The sequence below is a fragment of the Meleagris gallopavo genome, chromosome 2 (genome assembly GCF_000146605.3).
Source record: "Meleagris gallopavo isolate NT-WF06-2002-E0010 breed Aviagen turkey brand Nicholas breeding stock chromosome 2, Turkey_5.1, whole genome shotgun sequence".
Lineage (NCBI taxonomy): Eukaryota > Metazoa > Chordata > Aves > Galliformes > Phasianidae > Meleagris > Meleagris gallopavo.
This window is the reverse complement of record NC_015012.2, coordinates 104313254-104333105: the sequence shown is the minus strand read 5'-3', so window position 1 is coordinate 104333105 and position 19852 is coordinate 104313254. Positions and strand designations below refer to the sequence as shown.

The window sequence follows — 19852 nt, the reverse complement described above, 5'->3', positions numbered from 1 at the left end:
TTGCTGCAGGTGGCAGGCCTGAATGGGGAGGGGGCTGTGTGAGCCTTGCCAAGTGAAAGGGCTCTTAATTCTGCATCTCTGGGCACATTCAAGGCTCGTGTCCCCGGGAATTCTCAATCTGTTGCCCTCTTGTTGGCTGAGATTAGCAATTATACAGGCCTTTTAGTTATCCTAAAAGTATTATTAAATTGAATAATCCAGTGACAGATCTCCGCAATAGAGATTTGAGTGTATAAATATTCATTACATGCAGCTATGAATAGAAGAGATTTCTTATTTTTGAAAGCCAGGGGAGATGGTAACATGGATAAGGCTGCTTAATCCTTTTTAAGCAAAGAGAACAGAGAGGCTGACATTCAGAACAGGGCTGATAGCCTGCTTACTGACTGTGTCAAATGGGGCTGAGAGGTGCGGTGTGAATAACAGAGAGCTCCCAAAGCCTCCGATGGCAACATGCAATGAGTCTCTTAATAGGGTTAAGGGCTCAGTTCTCCTGGGAGCTGTGGTCAGTTGTCCTGCAGGCGAGTGGGAATCTCACTCGTTATCTCTTGCTGTGATCATGGAATGATGGAACAAGTTGGGTTGGGTGCCCAGGGATACGGTGGGGTCACCAGCCCTGGAGGTGCTTGGGGAACATGGAGATGTGGCACTGAAGGATGTGGTCAGTGAGCATGGTGGGATGGGCTGGGGTTGGGCTTGGTGATCTCAGAGGTCTTTATCAACCAGAACAGTTCTCTCATTCCATGAATTGCCTCTATATTGGCAAGACCCAAGTCAGGATGTGCCTGTCTTCCAGTTTTGGGATGCTCAGCTTTGGAGAACTCGGAGCCTGGCTGAGGTTGTGAGCCCCTCTGCTCTGCTGTTGGAAGCAAACTCACGTTTTTAGCCTTGCCCATGGCTTCTTATTTCCAAGTATCTTTCCCCAGACAGCTGGAGAATGGCAAACCTATGTATGGGACCAGAAGTGCTCCTAAGAGTTAACAACAGAGACTTGAGCAGGGTTGTGGAGCCTTCACTTGCATGTTCGGAGGAGCAAACAGCCCATAACTGCTCAGCATCCGAGGACAGAGCTGAGTGCCATGTGGTTTCTGCTAGCTGGATTGCTTCAGTGAGCCATGGGGAGAGGAGCTGCTATTGCAAATAAATCCAAGCACTTGCCTGGGATTTTTTCTTCATGTTTCTATTGAAATATCAAATGGGGCGACGTAATGGTGGGGCACGCTGCAGCTTGCCACTCACCTCACATAATTATTTTCTTTCCAACTCATCCTTGTGCTCATTTCCAAGAACACAGCCTCACTTCCTTTTGCTGCAAGATGCCCTGTGCTCCTCCAGGATCTCTTCCAGGAAAGAAGGATGCTCAGGATGCTCAGCTTTGACTGCAGCTCCGCTCTGTGCCAGCTCTCCCAGACCCCCAGCTCCCTGCTTTGTCTCCCCCCCATTTCAGTGGTGCCATTTGGTTTCCCAGCCTTCTGCTTGCTGTTGTTGCTGGAGGAAGGATGATGCCACAAGAAGGGCATCCAAGTGGAGAGGTGCCGGTGTGGTCCTGCGTTGCTTAGAGGGCACCACGGGCTGCTGTTTAATTGCATTCATCTCATCCGTTGTAAGGGAAGCAATAATTTCCCTGCTTGAGGGCATCAGTTATGCCTGAGTGTGCGAAGATACCCTTCATTGCAGGCCTCTGGGTTAGGGTCGGATAGAAGGCATGCACAGGAGGACACAGCCCTGAATACTGCATTATAAATCCTGCCATCAATGCCTGCTGCTCACGTTATGCTGCTCATCATCAGTGTTGCCTAAACATCATTTAATTCGCAAAATGCCACTGTAAATAAAAAAAAAACCCACACTGTCGTGTGTGTTAACAGCCCCAGTTCGTTCCTGCAGTAGAGGCAGTGGGGATGGGGACAAGGCCCTGCACAAGGTCAGGACAGAAATGTGACATTGGTGGGGATGTCAGAGGTGCCTGGGTGGGCTCAGCCCTGCCAGGATCCAACAGCATTCCTCCCGTGTGACCCCTTTGTTAGGTGCTTGAGAAAATTGGTTTGGTTTTTTTTGTCCTTATTCAGAAAGGGGGAGGAAAAGCGAGAAGTAATGCAAGCAGACAGAGCTGTCTTCTGCAGTTTTTCTCGCCGTACTTGGATAGATCTGGAGATGGCTCCTTTCAGTTGGACCCACGGAGAGCAGTAACCCTGAAGGCCTCCATCATACACAGAGGTTTTTAGTGCACTTTCAGGTTGTCTATTCGTTATCCCACGGTTAGTGGCCTAACCTTCCCAAACACTGAAAAGTGGCTCTTCTGGAAACACAAAATGCCCTTAAATTTTGAAATATTTGACTTCCCTTGAGATATTTTTCTTGTTTGCCAGAGCTCATTTATCTTATATCCACCAGCACAAATCCCTTCCCCATCACCCTTCCCATTTAGTCCAGTCCTTGGGCTAAACATCCGCTCATCCACTCTCAGCCTTGATGAGGGCTGAAGGAGCTGGATGGCATTTTCCTTCCCATCAAGGTAATTGTGTGCCCCAAGCAGGCACAGGAGTGCACTTTGGGGCAGTTGTTCTCTTAATTCATTTCTCCTGGAGTGAACCATTTTTTATTCTTCTCATTTCAGCATGAACATATGTATATTAGCAAAGCAAATTATCAAGGGGGAATGGTTTTAAACTGAGACAGGGGAGGTTTAGGTTAGATATGAGGCGGAAGTTTTTCACCCAGAGGGTGGTGAGGCAGTGGAACAGGTTGCCCAAGGAGGCTGTGGATGCCCCATCCCTGCAGGCATTCAAGGCCAGGCTGGATGTGGCTCTGGGCAGCCTGGTCTGCTGGTTGGTGACCCTGCACATAGCAGGGGGTTGGAACTGGATGAGCATTGTGGGCCTTTTCAACCCAGGCCATTCTATAATTCTACGATTTTCTGATCTTGTGTTTTAAATAGCTATTAGTTTTATTTGGCCGTGTTGGTGGAGCTGTTCATAATGCTGCTCATTGCAGCATGTGGGCAGCAGGCATGAATGGGGCTCAGTGGTAGGGAACCTGGCACCTGGGGGATATCCTTGTAGGGTAGGCAAAGCTGCCCAGGAAGGTGGTGGGGTCACCATCCCTGGAGGTGTTCAGGAACCATGGGGATGTGGCACTGAGGGACGTGGCCAGTGGGCACGGTGGGATGGGTTGGAGTTGGACTTGAGAATCTTAAAGCCCTCTTCCAACCTGAATGATTCTGTGGTTCTATATGCATTCATCTGGGATTGCCCAGGGATTATCCCAGCATTGCTTAATTCCATCCCAGTGCCACCAACCACTCTGGAGTGGTTTTGATTTGAAGCATCGTTGGTGCCCATTTCTGCGATTTGGGGCTGATCCTTTCCCACCGAGCTCACTTTTGTATTATTGCAAAGGAATCAAACTCACCAACCTCTGCTCTCCTTTCCTTCCTCAGTTTGCTGCCGAACTGGAGCAGCTGGACCAGCTCCTGCCATCACTGGAGAAAGCTGCCCAGCTGCCAGGCTTGTGTGGGCCAGAGAGGAGTGAGAGCGGCGTGGCTGTCAAACCTGAAATGCTGGCAGCCCCCCTGCAGCCCAGCACTGCCCCCAGAGCCCCCGCCGGCCTCAACCGTAGGTGTCAGCCCTGGGATTTGACCCCATGTGGGGTCCTAGGGGGGTGGGAGCACAGAGAATACAAGGGGGATTCAGGTTCTCTCCAGATTGAGCAGTTTGACCCCTGGAAATGGAGGTTTGGAAGCATTGCTGTCACTTTTAAGCAGTGCGTTGGGACTGAGTGCACCCAGGTTTAGTGTCAGAACTGACAGGGAGGGGTTAAAATAGAAAAAACACCCTGCTTTTTCTCCAAAGTGAGCGCTCTCACCTGCTCCTGAAGGAACCCCTGAAGGAGCCCACAAGCAAGTGAGAAAGCCAGGGACTCCAACTGTGGCTCCTTGGCTTCCCTGTGCTGGGACGTGAGCAGCAAACAGGGCCAGCAGGCCTTTACAAGCAGAGCATGAACTTGGCTGTACAAATGCACCCAAGTTGCAGTGCTGTTGTCTGGAGCCCGTGCCACGTGCCTGTCCTGATCAGCAGCACTGTGCCACCCTCACTGGTTCCCTTTAGTGCCCTGCCAGCCCCAGCACGAGCACAGCAGCCAGGACAGGTCCTACAGGGCTTTGTCCCATGTATGATTTTTCCTGGTGCACAGCTATGGTTTATTCCATCCCCTGCATCACTGCCCAGCAGAAATACAGAAAAGAAGGTCTGAGTGTGAACAGAAGCATTTGCTACGTGCTCCCCGCTGGCAAGCTGCAGCTGAACTTGTGAAAATCCATGCAAATGAGAGTTGTAACGATGCGAGGCTTAACAGCATCGTTTTCCCATGCGGTTTTAATTGATTTAAAGCCAGCAATGCCCAGCAGAACATAGCTGGAGTGCACACAGGCAGCATCGCGGAGCATCTCTTGTACTACTGCTGCTCCCCTGAGAGGAATCCCCGTTCACTGTGAAGGAATTGGTCCTCATCCTCTATTCTGCTATTGTATAAAACCTATTTACATATATCTTATAGATGCAAGCCTTCTCCCTTACCCCAGAGTACCCAGTGTCAGCTTCCTGGTGGGGCACTGCATCCACCGGTGATGTTGCGATGAGCTCGTGGGAAGAGATCTGAATTTTTATATGTTTATCTTTGTTTTCCAAACTCAGCTATCAGCAGCGGGCAGGGCATGCAGGCAGCTCGAGCCCCCTTTGAGTTCTGTGACCCACTGGAGCCATCTCAGCTCAGGCCAGTTGCTTTCCCTGCAACCAACGGCAGCAGCCCGCGGCCCCGAGCGCCGGCCGAGCAGGGCAGGGGCACTGTGCCGGGACCAAACCCCTTCCCACCTGACACAGGTATGTGCTGCCATGGGCACCTGCTCTGCTCAGCCAGCTGTGACAGCAGAAGGGGGATGTGATGGGAAAGCTTTCTCTTGGAGGACTTTTTTGGGCCAGGTCTCCCTGTTACAAACAGGGAAAGCCAAGGGGAAGTCTTGAGAGGTGATGGCCTTGGGTAGGAGTAGGAGAGGTTCAGGTTGGGTATTTGGAGACATTTCTTCTCTTATAGAGTGGTGATGCAGTGGCACAGCTGCCCAGGGAGGTGGTGGGGTCAGCATCCCTGGAGGTGTTCCAGAACTGTGGGGATGTGGCACTGAGAGACGTGGGCAGTGGGCACGGTGGGGTGGGCTGGGGTTGGACTTGGGGATCTGAGAGGTCTTGTCCAACCTGAAGACTCTGTGACTCTGTGTTCATTCTTGTGGGTGCTGAAGAAGTGCAAGGTGGCAGAACTGGGCTTAAATATGCCTCCTGTTCACCTTTTCTTTCTAAAAAGTCAGAAAATGCCTTGAGAGACAGCATGAGAGAGCATCACCATCTCCCTATCTAGAGAAGAGCCCCTCTGACATCTCAAGAATGCAAACCCAAACCTTCCTCCTCTTTCCAGCTACATGAAGCAAGGCAGTGGCTCAGGTGTCTTGGTTTGGGTTGGAAGAGGTCTTAAAGCCCACCCAGTTCCAAGTCCTGCCGTGGGCTGGTTGCACAGGGCCCCTTGCAGCCTAGCTTTGGTCACAGACAGGAATGGGCCACGCACAGCTTACCTATGCAGCCTGTGCCAGGGCCTCCCTGCCCTCTGAATAAGGGCCATACTAAAGTCAAAATAGATTTCCATGAAGCCTGGAGTGCCTGTGCTGCTTTGGAGTGACAGTGACATGGTGCTGTGGCCAGGTCCACCCAACAGCTCAGGTGTGCTGGTACGTGGCTGCAGGAACAAGGGGCTCACTTCAAGGATTTAGCATTGAGCAACACTGGAAGAGGGACCTCACAGAAGCTCTGCTTCTCTAGATGGTAGCAAGGATGGTGTGGGATGGGACTGAGCTGCTGTCCCCTGGCATTTCCTGCATCCTGTATGTGGCACTGCTCACCTGTAAGCACAGCTCTTGCCCTGACCACTGCGTTAGGTGGACGCACACCCCGACACACTGTTATGACATTGACCTTCTTCCTCTGGCAGCTTCTTTTTCCAGAGAGTTTCATGTGTTGCACAAAGGGCATCTCCCTTTGTTGCTCAGATGGCCCCATGTCTGTGCAAGACTCGTGAGAGCACACTGGTCCCAAATTTTCACTTTGTTCTTTGTGCCCATGCTCTGTATTTCTCCGTCTGAGCTTTCCTCCTTCAACAGATCCCCTCTTTTCCCAATGTTCATAGCCTGCTGAGCTGCTCAGCACTACAGTTTTCCTACCCACTCCAAGCTATGCCCAGCATCAGCCCAGCACCAGCTTCAGGGTCCCACCCATGATCTTCCCTCCTCTTGAGGCCGTTGTGCAGCTGCAGTACGACACCCGCCTTCATGACCATGAGCAGCTGCAGGCTGATGCTTTGATTGGGAAAAAACTGCAGTTTTCAGCAGAAACAGAACTGGGAACTGTTGTCAGGCAAGCAGGGAAGACTTGGAGCTCTGCACTGCGGCTGCGCGGAGCCGGCCCCACTGGAGCTACTGCTGCCACTGCTTTTATCCGCCTGTTGCCAAGCAACCTTAAGGCTTTTTTCAAGACATTGCAAGAAGTAAAGGAACACCTCTCCCTGCTTCCATCCAAGAGCAAGCTTAGGGCTCTTGTGTTTTGGTGTAAAACCCACAAAACAGGCTCAATCTGGGAGCTGTCATTGCCTGGAGCTGGGGATACCTTGGGACGACAGGGAAGACACCAAGCACTGCTGGGTTTGTCCCCAGATAGGGCACTTCCCTGTTCTGGATGTCCACCAAGTCACCAGGTCCTGCCTCCTGTTCCTCTGCCCTCTCTGGGCTGTGCCTGGGATTTCTGTTCCGTTGGGATGTTGGAAGCTCTGCTGATGGCACCTCAGTTCTCTTCAGTGCTGTATTTTATTGGGGAAAAAATCATCACAACAGAGCTTAGTGAAGTTAAAAAAAAATAAAGATTTGCATCCTTGGTACCCTGCAAGCCCATGGCACTGGCCACCGATGACATATCCTGAAGCAGCAATCCCAACCTGGCCAGAAGTGGGCTTATCCCTTGTGTCCATCTGCATGGGGCTCCATGGCCAACTTAGCCAAGGTGTTCTCTGATCTTCTGGAGGTGTTAAGAACAGTGGAGATGTGGCACTTGGGGACATGGCCAGTGGGCACAGTGAGGACAGGTTGGGGTTGGACTGGGTGATCTTAGAGGTCTTTTCCAGCCTTAATTGATTCTATGACTCTGTGATTCTATTTTGAGTTGGATGATGTAAAGTCTCCATCCACATAAATCTCCCTGTCCTGGGCTCAGGCTCCAAGTTGTGCTAAACTTAATCTAATTGCATTGGCTCCTTTCCCTGCACAAATTAACTTTTCTCCAAAATAGAGTCAGAAGATGCTAATGGGTGTGTGCTATTTTTTTCAACTAAAATCTCCAGTGCTAACAGCTGGCCTTCGAGAATGAGCCCTCTGACTTGACTAGATTTTGAGAAACTTGCTGGAAATGTTCAGAAAAGGGGAACTGAGATGGGGTCATAGCGTTGGTACATATTGAGGACACATAGATCTGCTGGAGCAGCCACACAAGTGTTCACCCAAAGCCCAGGCTCATCCTTTGGGTTTGAGTATGAGACCGAGCTCTGAATTTTGTGCGTGTTATCTCTAACAGAGGATTTATCTGCAGAAAGCATCAATGCCTTCATGGCAGTGTGCCTTGGGCATGGGCATGGCACCTTGGCTGTGGTTTTGCCCACTGTCAGCATCTCTCTGCACATCTCCTAAGGTGCCTGAGTCCCCTTGGCACGCTAACGCTTCCTCCCCTGACCCCTCTTCTCCCCACAGGGATGTCAGAGCTGGAGATGGGGGTGCCAGATCACCAGTTTGGGCAGCCAGGCATGGGCGAGCAGATCCCATGGACAGATAACAGCATGGCACCCATGAACCGAAGCACGCTGAGTAAACCCGAAGAGTAAGTACTGCAGCTCGGTGACTTTCTGATCTCACCCAGCAGGACACTGGGATGTTCTAGCAATTTCTGCCTCTGTAAACAGGGCATGCACCATCAATTCTTGGTCCAGACCCAGTTAATCCCATATATCCACATTGAAAGTCCTCACTAATCAATACTGCAGCTAGAATTCTCCCACATTTTTCTTTCTGGGGTCAGCAGTGGCATCACGAGAGCCATGGGACAGTTTTGTGTCTTCATGTCACTGCAGCTCTTCGCTGTCCCCATTTGCTCGGCTTCAACTGAAAGGTCCTCTTTAGGTCCTTGCCCTGCAGAGCAGCCAAGGAGTCATCACCTCAGCATGCAACATCATTCCTTGGCTGTAAATGTCATAGCAATGCTATTGCAGGAGCCTGGAGGTCGATTACTTTGAGGCTGGAGGTGAGGAGCGCAGGGAGCCTTGCTGGTGGTGCTCTCTGCTTGATGCCATACAGAGGTCACAGGGCTTCCTCATTCAGGAGCTCTCCAAGGCATCAGCATTGGCAGTGTGGACGGAGGCTGAGTCCTTTCCCATGCCCAGAGGTCAGATACCTGTTGGATAGATGATGAGCTCTGGGAGGATCCTTTTCCAGCCCTTGCTGCCAAGATCCATCCATGGGTTGCTAATTAAATCCTTCACAGATAAGCAAAGCTTCTGTTTTCCTGCCACGAAGAGCAAATGTATGAGATTTGTATTTGAGCAAGGCAAGAGCCAGACATCTTCTTCTAGGAGCTAAGTTTGGATTCATTTCTAAAAACTCTTCACTCAGCCCAAGAAAAGAATTGCCTAAGTGGTCTTTGAACACGGATGTTGGATTTTGGCTGGAAAGACTCAGCCTCTCATTGCTTGAAATTGCTGGGAGATAAAACCAATCCCTGTTTAAATGAGGAAGAGCGCTTACATCAGCTCGAGTCCTTGCTGCAAGGAAGCAGCTTCCCTTTTAGATCTCAGTGGTGTGTCGCAGTTTTGTCGTTGATGTGAGATCTGTGGGGCATATCCAGCAAAGGGCAGAGCAGTTCTAAAAATCAATCTTGGTTTTAAGCTACAAATGTTCCTTAAAATGCTGCTTCACTTGCTTTATCAGGGGAAAATGACCTTACCTTACTCAGCAGCCCTGTGCTCCAAGCACGGAGCCAGACAGCCTTTCTGGTGCCCACTTCCCACCTCACTTCCCTGCAATAACTTCAGCAGCCTTATGTCTGATGGAGCTCCATAGGTGAGAGCTGCCTTGGCAGTCTCTGGAACAGCACTTTAAGTCCCCAGGAGCAAAAAGCAGCCACTGTGTTGTAGATAAGGCTTGCTTCTCAGCATCCCCTTCCAGAACTTGCTTCATCACAAGGAAGGGGTTCGTCAGCCCTTGCAGAGGTCTTCAGGCTCTGCTTTGGTACAACAGACTTGAAAAGCAACGGCAGAGAAATTGAAGAGAGCAGATTCCTCTGTAAAGCCAGAGAGGAAGTCTAAAGTCAGAGGGTTGGCTGGGATTTGTGCACTTCCATCTAGTGGCACAGCCATAAACTGCACCGATAACGTGCACAGATTGTTCTGCATCGTGTGCCTTCAGTTGGGCTCCAGCTTCAGAGCAACTCCTCTCTTAACTGTGTTACCAGCAGAGCTTTTGCTTTAGGGGTTGTGAAGGTTTTCCAGCTGCAAGGTATGCATCCGTCACCAGAGCTCCTGCCTTGCTCAGTGAGCTGACCTGCCTGGCCAAGGGGGGCTTCCTTGCAAGTTCTCCTTGTCCCCAACCCGTCTGGATCTTCAATTCTTGATCAAGTGGGATGGTTACAACATGCCCCCTTCTGTGCTCTGAGCCTAAGTGCTCTGTGTCATTGATGGAAGGGTGGTACAGGCACTGTGGTCCGGGTCCAAGGCACCTTGAACCACATCCAGGGTGCTGCAGGCGGCTCTCACACATCTTCCTCTAATCTCCCAAGATCAAGAATGTCGGCCAGGGCCTGGCTTGATGGCCACAGCACTGGCATACTGTGCCAGCAGGGATGCCCTCGGTGTTCAGGACATCTGTGTTGGGCAGGAGGCCTTTGGAAGCCATGCCAGGGAGATGTTTTATGGGACTTCAAGCAGCATTTGACACCAAATTCCTCCCACCTGCCAGCATGGGGCTGACCTGCATGGAATGCAGCATACATGGTCATTGAAGGTTTATTTCCTATCTAAGGGTTGTACTGTCCCACGGTCTCCTTATAAACCATTCATGCAGAGGTCTGTGGTGAGACGAAGAGAAATTGCCAGCCTGCATTCATCCTCTCATTGCCTGTTAATGCAGAGAAAAACTTTGTCCCCCACTTTCTCTGCAGGATTGATGGCTTTGAGCAGCCAGCTCTCATCTTTGGCTTTGCCCTCCGAGTGGTTCAGTACAAAGCAGCCAGTAGCAGGGACCTGGGCCGTAGGAAACCAGCCCTGCTTTTCACCTCCATCTCCCTGCTTCCCTCTCTGCCCCTGCTCTGTAATGTAAGAAATCCCAGCGCCCAGTATTTCTTTCCCTGGATTAAACTGCGTGTGTTGGCTGCAGCACTCTCGGTCCCATTGGCTTCAGTTCCTTACTGTACATCTGGTCCTCATCTGGAGCTAAAAGGATAAACATGTCTGCTGCTTGGGAACTGCTGGCATGCTCCAGTTCTCTCCTTTGTGTCTCTCTGTGAGCGTGATGTGCCATGGCTCCCTTCATTGTGTCAGACCCGGCAAATCCGATTGACTCCAATTAGTCACATCATTGGAATGTCTCTCATTACATATTAATCTTATTCCCAAAGAATATCGAGCGAGCTTGTCAGAAATCTTCTTTTTGCAACTAAAAGGTTCCCTCTGCCTTCAGCTGTTTCTTTTCCAGCTGTCCCAGCGCCTTCCCAACCTCCCGCTCCGCTCCCTGCTCACGTTGTGAGCTGCCTCCCACCGCCCTGCCTGTAACTCTTGCAGAGCAAAAGCACCATGTGGTCCTCCAGAACCCCACCGAAGCCCAGCGCTGGCTCCGTTCGCTGTGGGATTTCATCCTGGCAGTGGGGTGATGGGTGGGAGGCCAACAGCGCAGTGCAGAGCAGGATTTTCTATGGCTCAGCCCCGCTGCTGCTTTGACGACCCTTCACGTGTCTCCTCGGGCTTTTGTCTCCGCAGCCCCTGCATCACCTCGCAGCTGGACGAGCTCCTGTGTCCTCCCACCACCCCGGAGGGCCGCAACGATGAGAAGGCACTGCTGGAGCAGCTCGTGTCCTTCCTGAGCGGCAAGGATGAGACGGAGCTGGCTGAGCTGGACCGAGCCCTTGGCATTGACAAACTGGTGCAGGTAGAGAGGCTCAGTGGGGTCGGAAAGAGGTCGGGGCCGTGGTCAGGTCATACAGTCACAGAACAGCTGAGGTTGGAAGGGACCTTAAGGATCATCCAGTTCCAGCAGATGCTGAGCTCTGACATGAGCGTGGAGGAGGAGGATTTCCAACATCTGGTCACGGGAGGCCAGATGTGAGTGGGAAAGCGCATCAGATTCGGAGGGGATACTTAATCCTCTGCCATTCCACAGAGAAAAAAATGCTGGAAAGCATCCCCATGAAATCCAATAGGCCGCTCTCGGCTTAAAAACGCCATCCCCCATGAGAAACGTCAGCCCTTCAAAGGGCAGCTCATGTGTCGGGGTGTGGGGAGGGCTGGCAGCCCGGCCCGCTTCCCCGCCACGCTCAGGGTTGGGGCGTGGAGGAGCCTTCCAGCTGGAGTCCCACAGGCAGAGATTCCTGAGCCTTAATTGTGCTGCCTAATAATATAGCTAATGGCCTGGCTGGTATGAGAGCCAGCAGCCCTCGCTGTTGAGATTGGCTTACACTGCAGCTGCCCCTCTCTTCTAATTTAACCGTGGAAAAAATGACAGTTTTGCTCCGGTGTTGCCGTCTGATTCGGATAGCACCATGGCCCCGGCTACAGGCGCCCGTGCAGAGGCATCTGAAGGATTTGGGTTGTTCTGAATAACAGGGCATGGCCAGGGGGAAGCCTGAATTTAGGCAGGGAGTAAGGGACGTGGAAGATGAGATGCATTGCTCGGGTTTTTTCATAGAGTGGTTTCTCTTTCCGTGCCCTGTGGTGCTCACATGCTTTTTCCAAAACAATGAGCAGAACTGAAAGCCTGTGTGAATCACAGAATCATAGGATCATTCAGGTTGGAAAAGACTTCTCACATCCCCAAGTCCAACCCCGACCCACCCCACCGTGTCCACTGACCCCATCCCTCAGTGCCACGTCCCCACAGTTGTGGAACACCCCCCAGAGGTGGTGACCCCACCACCTCCCTGGACAGCCTGTGTAGGATGTTTTACTGGCAGGTAGGACTTCACATCCCTGGGGAGAGCTTAGGGATTTACTCTGACTTCAAATTTTTGCACTTTGGACCCAGATACTTCAGTCCCCATCCAGTGCTGGCTATGAGGGAAGGCACGTGGTTGCCCTGGAGATGCTTTGTCACTTCAGGACATGGATGGATCTCCTTGACTTTCCCCGAGCCGCCTCCATCCCGGGGGGCTTGGGCTGTTTCCCTCTCCTCCACATTACTGAGGACATGGGGAAAGGAAGAGCTGAGTGGAAAGTGGGTAGTTTGGGGAGAAAAGATGAGAAAAGCCTCAAGTATGGTTATAGGCTGCTGTTTTATGACCTGGAACCCAGTCCTTGAGCCATATATATTCCATCTACGGCAGGGGAGATTCAAGCTGGACATTAGGAAGTATTACTTTTCAGAAAGGGTGGTCAGGCACTGGAATGGACTGCCCAGGGAGGTGGTGGAGTCGCCGACCCTGGGGGTGTTCAAGGAAAGACTGGATGTTGTGTTGAGGGACATGGTTTAGTGGGAGCTATTGGTAATAGGTGCACGGTTGGACTGGATGATCTTGTAGGTCTTTTCCAACCTTGGTGATTCTATGATTCTATGATAAATCATAGGATTTGAGCTTTCTATGATCTTAATTTATGGAAGAGGGAGAAGACCTGACTATGTCCCTCGTTCGTGTTGATCTTCCAAGTGTGATGCCCTGCCCAAAGAGATGCTGATGAGGGTGGTGAGACCCTGGCACAAGTTGCCCAGAGAAACTGTGGGTGCCTCATCCCTGGAGGTGCTCAAGGACAAGGTGGATGGCTTTGGGCAACCTGGTCTGGTGGGAGATATCCCTGCCATGGTTCCTGCCATGGTTGGGATTGGATGGGCTTTAAGTCTCTTCCACCTCAAACCATTGTAGAATTCTGTGATTCCATGATTGTGTGGCTCCACGATTCTGTGGTTCTGTGATTCTCTGATTCTGTGTTCTGTGATGTCATTATTCACTGATTCTGTGGTTCCCTGGTTCTGATTCCATGTTTCTATGGTTCTGTCATTTCATTGTTTCATGATTCTATGGCTCTGTGGTTCCGTGGTTCTATGATTCCATGTTTCTATGGTTCTGTGATTTCATTATTCCACGTTTCTGTGGTTCCATGGTTCTGTGATTCCGTGATTCCGTGGTTCTACAATTCTATGATTCTGTGGTTCCATGATTCTATGATTCTCTGATTTTATGGTTCCATGATTCCATGGTTTCCATAATTCCATGAGCAGTGAGCACACCACAATCCATCAGTGCTTTGGACACAGAGAGATGAACCCCAAGCGCATATCCAAGGACTTTTTTCCTGGGGTCCTTGCTCCAAAACAAGCCAGCAGAAATCAGTCCCATCCCTCCAAGATTATCAAAGCCTTGAGGAACGATGGTTAACCCCACTTGGGATAGCTCTGCCCTTGAGCTGTGCTGGATGGGGATGGCTGCAGGTGGGGCTGCAGCGTAAAGATTTTCCTCCCTCTTCTCCCTTCCAGGGCGGCGGGCTGGAAGCCCTGACAGAACGGTTCCAGCCCCAGCAAGCCACCCCTCCTCTGATGATGGAGCAGAAGCCCGGCATGTACCCCCAGCCTTACTCCTCAGCATCTCCCACCACCAACCTCCCTGCCGCCTTCCCCGGCATGGTCCGGCAGAAGCCGTCCTTCGGTCCCATGCCGGTTCAGGTCCCGCCGCCGCGCGGTGCCTTCCCCACCACCATGGCCATGCAGCCCCGGCAGACGCTCAGCCGACCCCCCACGGCTCCCAACCAGCTGCGACTTCAGCTGCAGCAGCGGCTGCAGGGCCAGCAGCAGGTAAAGTCCCCCCTACCTCCAGCTGGATCCATGGGTGAGAGGGACGCAGCATCCTCCCTGCGGCACCAGTCCTGCAATGGGGGGAGATTGGGAGGGCTTTGAGTAGCCGGAGGCTGGGTGGACACTAAGGGAAAATATTGCTGGAACATCTGCATCTGTAGCTGGAAAACCTTCCTGATTGTCCTCCCTTCCCTGCAGCTGATCCATCAGAACCGGCAAGCGATCCTCAACCAGTTTGCAGCCAACTCCCCCGTGGGCATCAACATGAGGGCGGGCATGCAGCAGCAGATGACCCCGCAGGTAAGGGGGATGCAGCGTGGTGGCAAAGGCAGCTCAGTCCCATCTGCTCATTCCCTGGGGATGGGGACATCACCCACCATGCAGAGGAGTGGCTCCAGATGTGCCTTTGTGATTCTTTTTCCTCCCCCTTTACTCCATCCCCTACGCTTGGGTAAGGCACAAAGACCTCATTATCGCTTAGAGACAAACGTGCCAAGATCGTTAATTGAGAAGGATCTTTGGAAAATAGATGCCATCCTTTAAATACCAGAATCTCCAGTGAAATCTTCTTAATGATCCTGCAAATCCCCAGGCCCTAAAGTTCTTGTTTCACTTCTAATAAAGTGGATAAAACATCTGCTCCCTGCAAGGAGGAGTTGGAAAGCGTAGCTGAGTTCTGGTAACTTTATTCCACTTCTCTGAGAAGCCTGCAAGTTTCGTTAAGCATCACAGCATCTCTGGTGGGGAATATGAGCTGCAGACAGAGGGACCCGGCGCTTTCCATCAGAGCTCCACTGGCAGTTGTGATGGCTTTGTTGAGTTCTCTCTTGCTGCGCTGCAGCTCCTATGGTGATGGATGGGAGCACATCTGGCCCGGCAGCTAGGGAAGGAGCCAGCACCACGGGAAATGTCATGGGGTGATTTCATGGGGTCAAGGTCAGAGATCCTGGTGTTGGGCACTCCTTGCTGGGAGCCTTCCCCGAAGGGCACTGGAACAGGTTGCCCAAGGAGGCTGTGGATGCCCCATCCCTGGAGGCATTCAAGGTCAGGCTGGATGTGGCTCTGGGCAGCCTGGTCTGGTGGTTGGTGACCCTGCACATAGCAGGGGGTTGAACTGGATGAGCGTTGTGGTCCTCTTCAACTCAGGCCATTCTATGATTCTATGAAGGGCACAAGAAGTGGCTTTCGCTGCATCCACTAGAAGCGATGATCCAATAATGAGACAATCATACCTGGTAGCAGGGCAATCATACAGGCTTTCCCATTTGCCTGGGGGACACAGCCTGGATGGGGGCCGATCCTTTGAGATCCTCAACCACTGATTTGCACAGACCATCCAATCTACAGCATTTCCCCAGTCGCTCCTTGGTGCCGTGTTCCCTTTTTTCCTCCCAGCTTCCCTTCACAAATCGAGGCCGTTGGTTGCCCCAAACAGGGGCACGGCTTGTCGCTCCCGGGGCTCTGAGCTGTACACTGAGATGCAAAGAGGAGTTAACTCTTTTAACATCTTCCTTCCCCACAGCCTCCCCTCAACGCCCAGATGCTGGCCCAGCGTCAACGCGAGCTCTACAGCCAGCAGCACCGGCAGCGGCAGCTCATGCAGCAGCGAGCCATCCTCATGAGACAGCAGAGCTTCGGCAACAACCTCCCACCCTCAGCCGGGCTCCCGGTGCAAATGGGGGCCGCCCGCCTCCCCCAGGCTCCCCCACAGCAATTCCCTTATCCCCCCAACTACGGTACGAGCCCCGGGAACCCTCCCACCTCCACCAGCCCCTTCTCGCAGCTGGCGTCCAGCCCTGAGGCTGCGTTGGCCAACCGTGGCGGCATGGTGACCAGGGGGATGATGGGCAGCGTCGGAGGGCAGTTCGGTGCTGGGATGACGCCGCAGATGCAGCAGAACATCTTTCAGTATTCGGGATCAGGTAGGTGGGGATGGAGGGGACTGTGTGCCCCTCTTGGAACCGGCGTCTCTGGGTAGGGGGTGGTTGGCAAGGGAATGGGCACACTGGAGGGTGCGGGGATAGGAGAAGAACAGGGATGACCCTAGAAAACACACGTTTAGCAAATAGCACATGGGAGGGATTTTGCTGCCATTGGGGTTTTGCTTGCATTTACACCAGTGGTGTAAAAGCAGTGGGGAAGGATAGGCAAAGGGCACAGCCACACTGCCACCATTTCGCACGGCATCTCACTACTCCGTATATCCCAAGCAAACCTTTCCTGGTTGAACCCCCTTAAAAATAGGTAATTTTGGCAAATAATTCATTTCTTTGTTCATTCTTTCTGCAAAAAGGAAACTGCAAAGCAGTTCTCTAAATTGTGCTTCCTTAAATTTATATGCTCTGGAAAAGTCGGTATTGTCACTGAGATGTCTGAAATGGGCTGCAGCCAGCTCATGCTCCTTGCCTGGGCACAGAGCTCTGATGACATTGGTGAGCCTGTGCGGAGGGGTGCATGGATGATGCTGAGTGCTTGAAGCTGCTCCCATTCAGCAGCAGCGTGGGGTCTCAGCATGGCACACGGTAACCGATGAGCAGAGCCCTGCAGGAACCACCTTTGCCATTGTCTTGGCATTACCTTGGCTATTTTCCATACAGGTGTGGTACAAAATAGGAGTACCTGCTGGTGGAAACCACGTGGTGGGGCGGTTTCCCCAATAATTCATCTATGAGTTATTTGAATTTGAGTGATAGAGCTGCTTGAGATGAAAACCAGAGACTCCAAGAGCAAAAGTCACGGGTTTGATGGCAGCAGTAGCAGGACGAGGAGGAGGAAGAGGGGAGGCTGCTAATGGATCGCACAGCTGATGCTGTCTGTCCTTCCTTCCCCAGGCATGGGTCAGCAGAATGAGCCCGCCTTCGCCCCCTCGCTCAGCCCCAGCAGTCCCCTGATGTCACCACAGCTCCCTCCATCTCAAAGCCCAATGCTGCAGCCAGCACCGCCTGCACCGGGCTATCAGTCACCCGACATGAAGACCTGGCAGCAGGGAGCCATGGGAAACAGCAAGTAAGGTCACCATGGTGTCATTGGGTGGGTTGGGCTGGAAGGGACAATAAAGGAGCTCCTGCCCTACTGACCTAGGGCAGCCTGGGTGGGGAGGTGGGATGTGGGAAGAGCAGACAGGACACCAAGAGCAGACATGGTGACACCAAGGAGACAGTCCCAGCCTGGCTGAACCTATATCCAGTGTCCTCACTCCATGTGCAAGTCAACCACCGACCCATGGCTTCATGCTCACCTTGTCTTGGGATGGCCAGAAGGACCCAGCACAGTGGTTTAAATCAGTGAGGAGCTCTTGGAGTGAGGTGGCTTCATCATGCCTTGTGAAAACTGATAGACTTTGGAAGCGAATGGGAAGAGCCATCAGACTTCTGCTTGGTTTTGTGCAAGTCAAATTTCTGGAGCTTCAGATCTCCAGAAATGAACAATTAAAAAGTTCACCTGAGGCTGTGTTGCTTTGTGCCTGCAGGTAGCTCAGCTGACCTTCCCTGGTTAAGCAGAGCTTGGTGTCACCTCATCCAGGGCTTTGCATCACTTCCTTGGTGGTCCCCTCTTGTCCCTGTTGTCCCTCCTGCCCCACCACATCGCACTGAGGAGCAGAGGGCAGATGTTCCTACAGTAGTCACCAGCCTTAGAGGGCTTCCTTGGGTGGCTGAAGCTCCTCTGATGGCTCCACGTGCTTCATCCCTTCCAGAACAGGCAGGCAGAGAGCATCCTCCCACCAGCACTTGGTTAACCCTTTTCTCCCCTCTCCATCAGCGTATTCAGCCAAACGGGGCAGACCCAGCCAGCACCGGCCCAGCAGGGAATGTACAACAACATGAGCATCACCGTCTCTATGGCAGGAGGAAACACCAACGTCCAGAACATGAATCCCATGGCGGGACAGATGCAGATGAACTCGCTGCAGATGCCTGGGATGAACTCCATGTGCTCAGAGCAGGTCAGTGCCACTGCTCACGGCCCTCCCCAGCATTCTGGAGGGTTGCTTTCCTAACGGGTCTCCCCAGATTTGTTAGATTCATTTGTTTCTGTAATTTCTTCATTTACAAGCAGTGCATATCCCAACCTTCACCTGGCTGTGGGTTTAGCGCTGGGGATTTGCCACAATGCATTTTAGGGTTCCCCTTTCCCAGCCCTTCCCAAGAAGGGCAGCAGATGTCCCTGCTCCATTGACACTGCTGTGTTACACCCGGGGGAGGCTGCAGCCTCTGTGTCCTTAGAGGGAAGCAGAGCATCCCTAGCACCTCCAGAGCTGCTTTGACAAGGTGTTGGGGGTGGCTTTGCATATCTCCTGGTAGCTGTATCCAAACGGAGCGCGTGCAAACCTGCACTTGGCTGATTGTGCCCAGGACACTGCCACCAGCCATGGCCAAGCACTGTGGCTGTTTGAGGCTCTGGCCCTCCTGAAATTTTAGCTGCTGGGGTTTGTCTCAGTGCCATTAAGGTCCTTGGAGCTGCTCTTGGCTCACTGGGTTTGTGTGGGAGTGCTGCAGGCTGGGGCTTGCAGCTTCCCCAGCGGCTTTTCCCTCTCGTGTCAAGTGCATTTGGTGACGTGCCACGCTCCCTGGAGACCACGTGTCCCTGGAAGCAGCCCAAGGCAAAGTGCAGGAGGTGGAGAGAAAGTCAAAATGCGTCCCAGCCTCAGAATGAGAGGACGCTGGTGCTGCCCCATGGGCTCCCCCTCCCCAAACCCACCTGGGCTCTGAGTTTCCCAGACCCACCCAGCTCAGCTCGAGGGGGTAATGAGTGCCTTGGGGACATCCAGAGCCCACTCTGAGCTTTGTTACTGCTTTTGACAGGTAAACGACCCGGCGCTGAGACCCACGGGCCTTTACTGCAACCAGCTTTCCTCCACTGACCTTTTGAAAACAGAAGCAGATGGGGCGCAGGTCAGTAAGAAACTGCTAAGCACATCTCAGGTACAGAGAGAGGAGTTTGCTGTGCTGCCAATAAAACTTGAACGTTCTCCAGCCATGCCTTGTCGGCACGCTTGGCACCAGGCGAGCTGTTAACCAGGGCTGTTTCAGTTTGCAGGGCTAGGTCTGACCCTGCTGGTCACCCTGAAAGGCAGTGGGTGTCCCGTCCCTGCAGGCAGCCAAGGTCAGGCTGGATGGGCTCTGAGCGCTGATGGAGCTGTGGGTGTCCCTGTTCAGTACAGGGAGTGGGACAGATGGCCTCTAAGGGTCCCTTCCAATTTGGAGATTCTATGGTGCAGTGGTGCTTGGGGACTCGGAGAGCTGCTCACTGAGCAGAAACTCTGCAGCCAAGCCGGGAAATAAGTGAGCACAGGAGGTGCTCAGCCCCATCCATCTCCAAGAGCAGCCCCGAGGTGACAGCAGCGGGAGGAGTTCTTTCCTAGGCTCAGGTCTTCAGTCTGAAAGATCCATCCCGGGGATGGAAGGGCAGGCGATTTGGAAGGGAATATCCGGAGGGAGCGGGGAGGCTGCAGGGCGACGTCTGTCCGTCTGTCTGTCCGTCCGTGCCTGCCAATCCGAGCGCCGATGCCCGCGGGCTCCGTGCTTTGCGCTCACACCGCCTGATGAGTCTCCTCCTTTCGGACCACCCCGCGGGCTCCATCCTTGTGCTCACACACTCCGGCACATGGGGACCTGCCACCACCGCTCCTCATTTTGTAAAGCAGCTCCGGACCTCGCTCGCCTCCAGTCTGCCCCGTGCCGCTGCCTTATGGCTGCCCCTTCCCGGGATGAGCCAAGCTGATTTTTCCTC

The 19852-nt window shown here is 52.7% G+C and overlaps 1 protein-coding gene across 1 annotated transcript in view; it reads left to right on the top strand.

Annotated features, from left to right (window-relative positions):
• The window catches only part of NCOA1 (nuclear receptor coactivator 1), a 114597-nt gene that overhangs the window by 94221 nt on the left and 524 nt on the right, over nt 1-19852 (top strand). The window contains 10 exon segments of the mRNA XM_019613376.2: nt 3440-3614; nt 4692-4877; nt 7832-7958; nt 11104-11272; nt 13808-14122; nt 14321-14422; nt 15645-16044; nt 16954-17128; nt 17882-18065; nt 18925-19014. Of these exon segments, the coding sequence (XP_019468921.1) occupies nt 3440-3614; nt 4692-4877; nt 7832-7958; nt 11104-11272; nt 13808-14122; nt 14321-14422; nt 15645-16044; nt 16954-17128; nt 17882-18065; nt 18925-19014 (1923 nt within the window).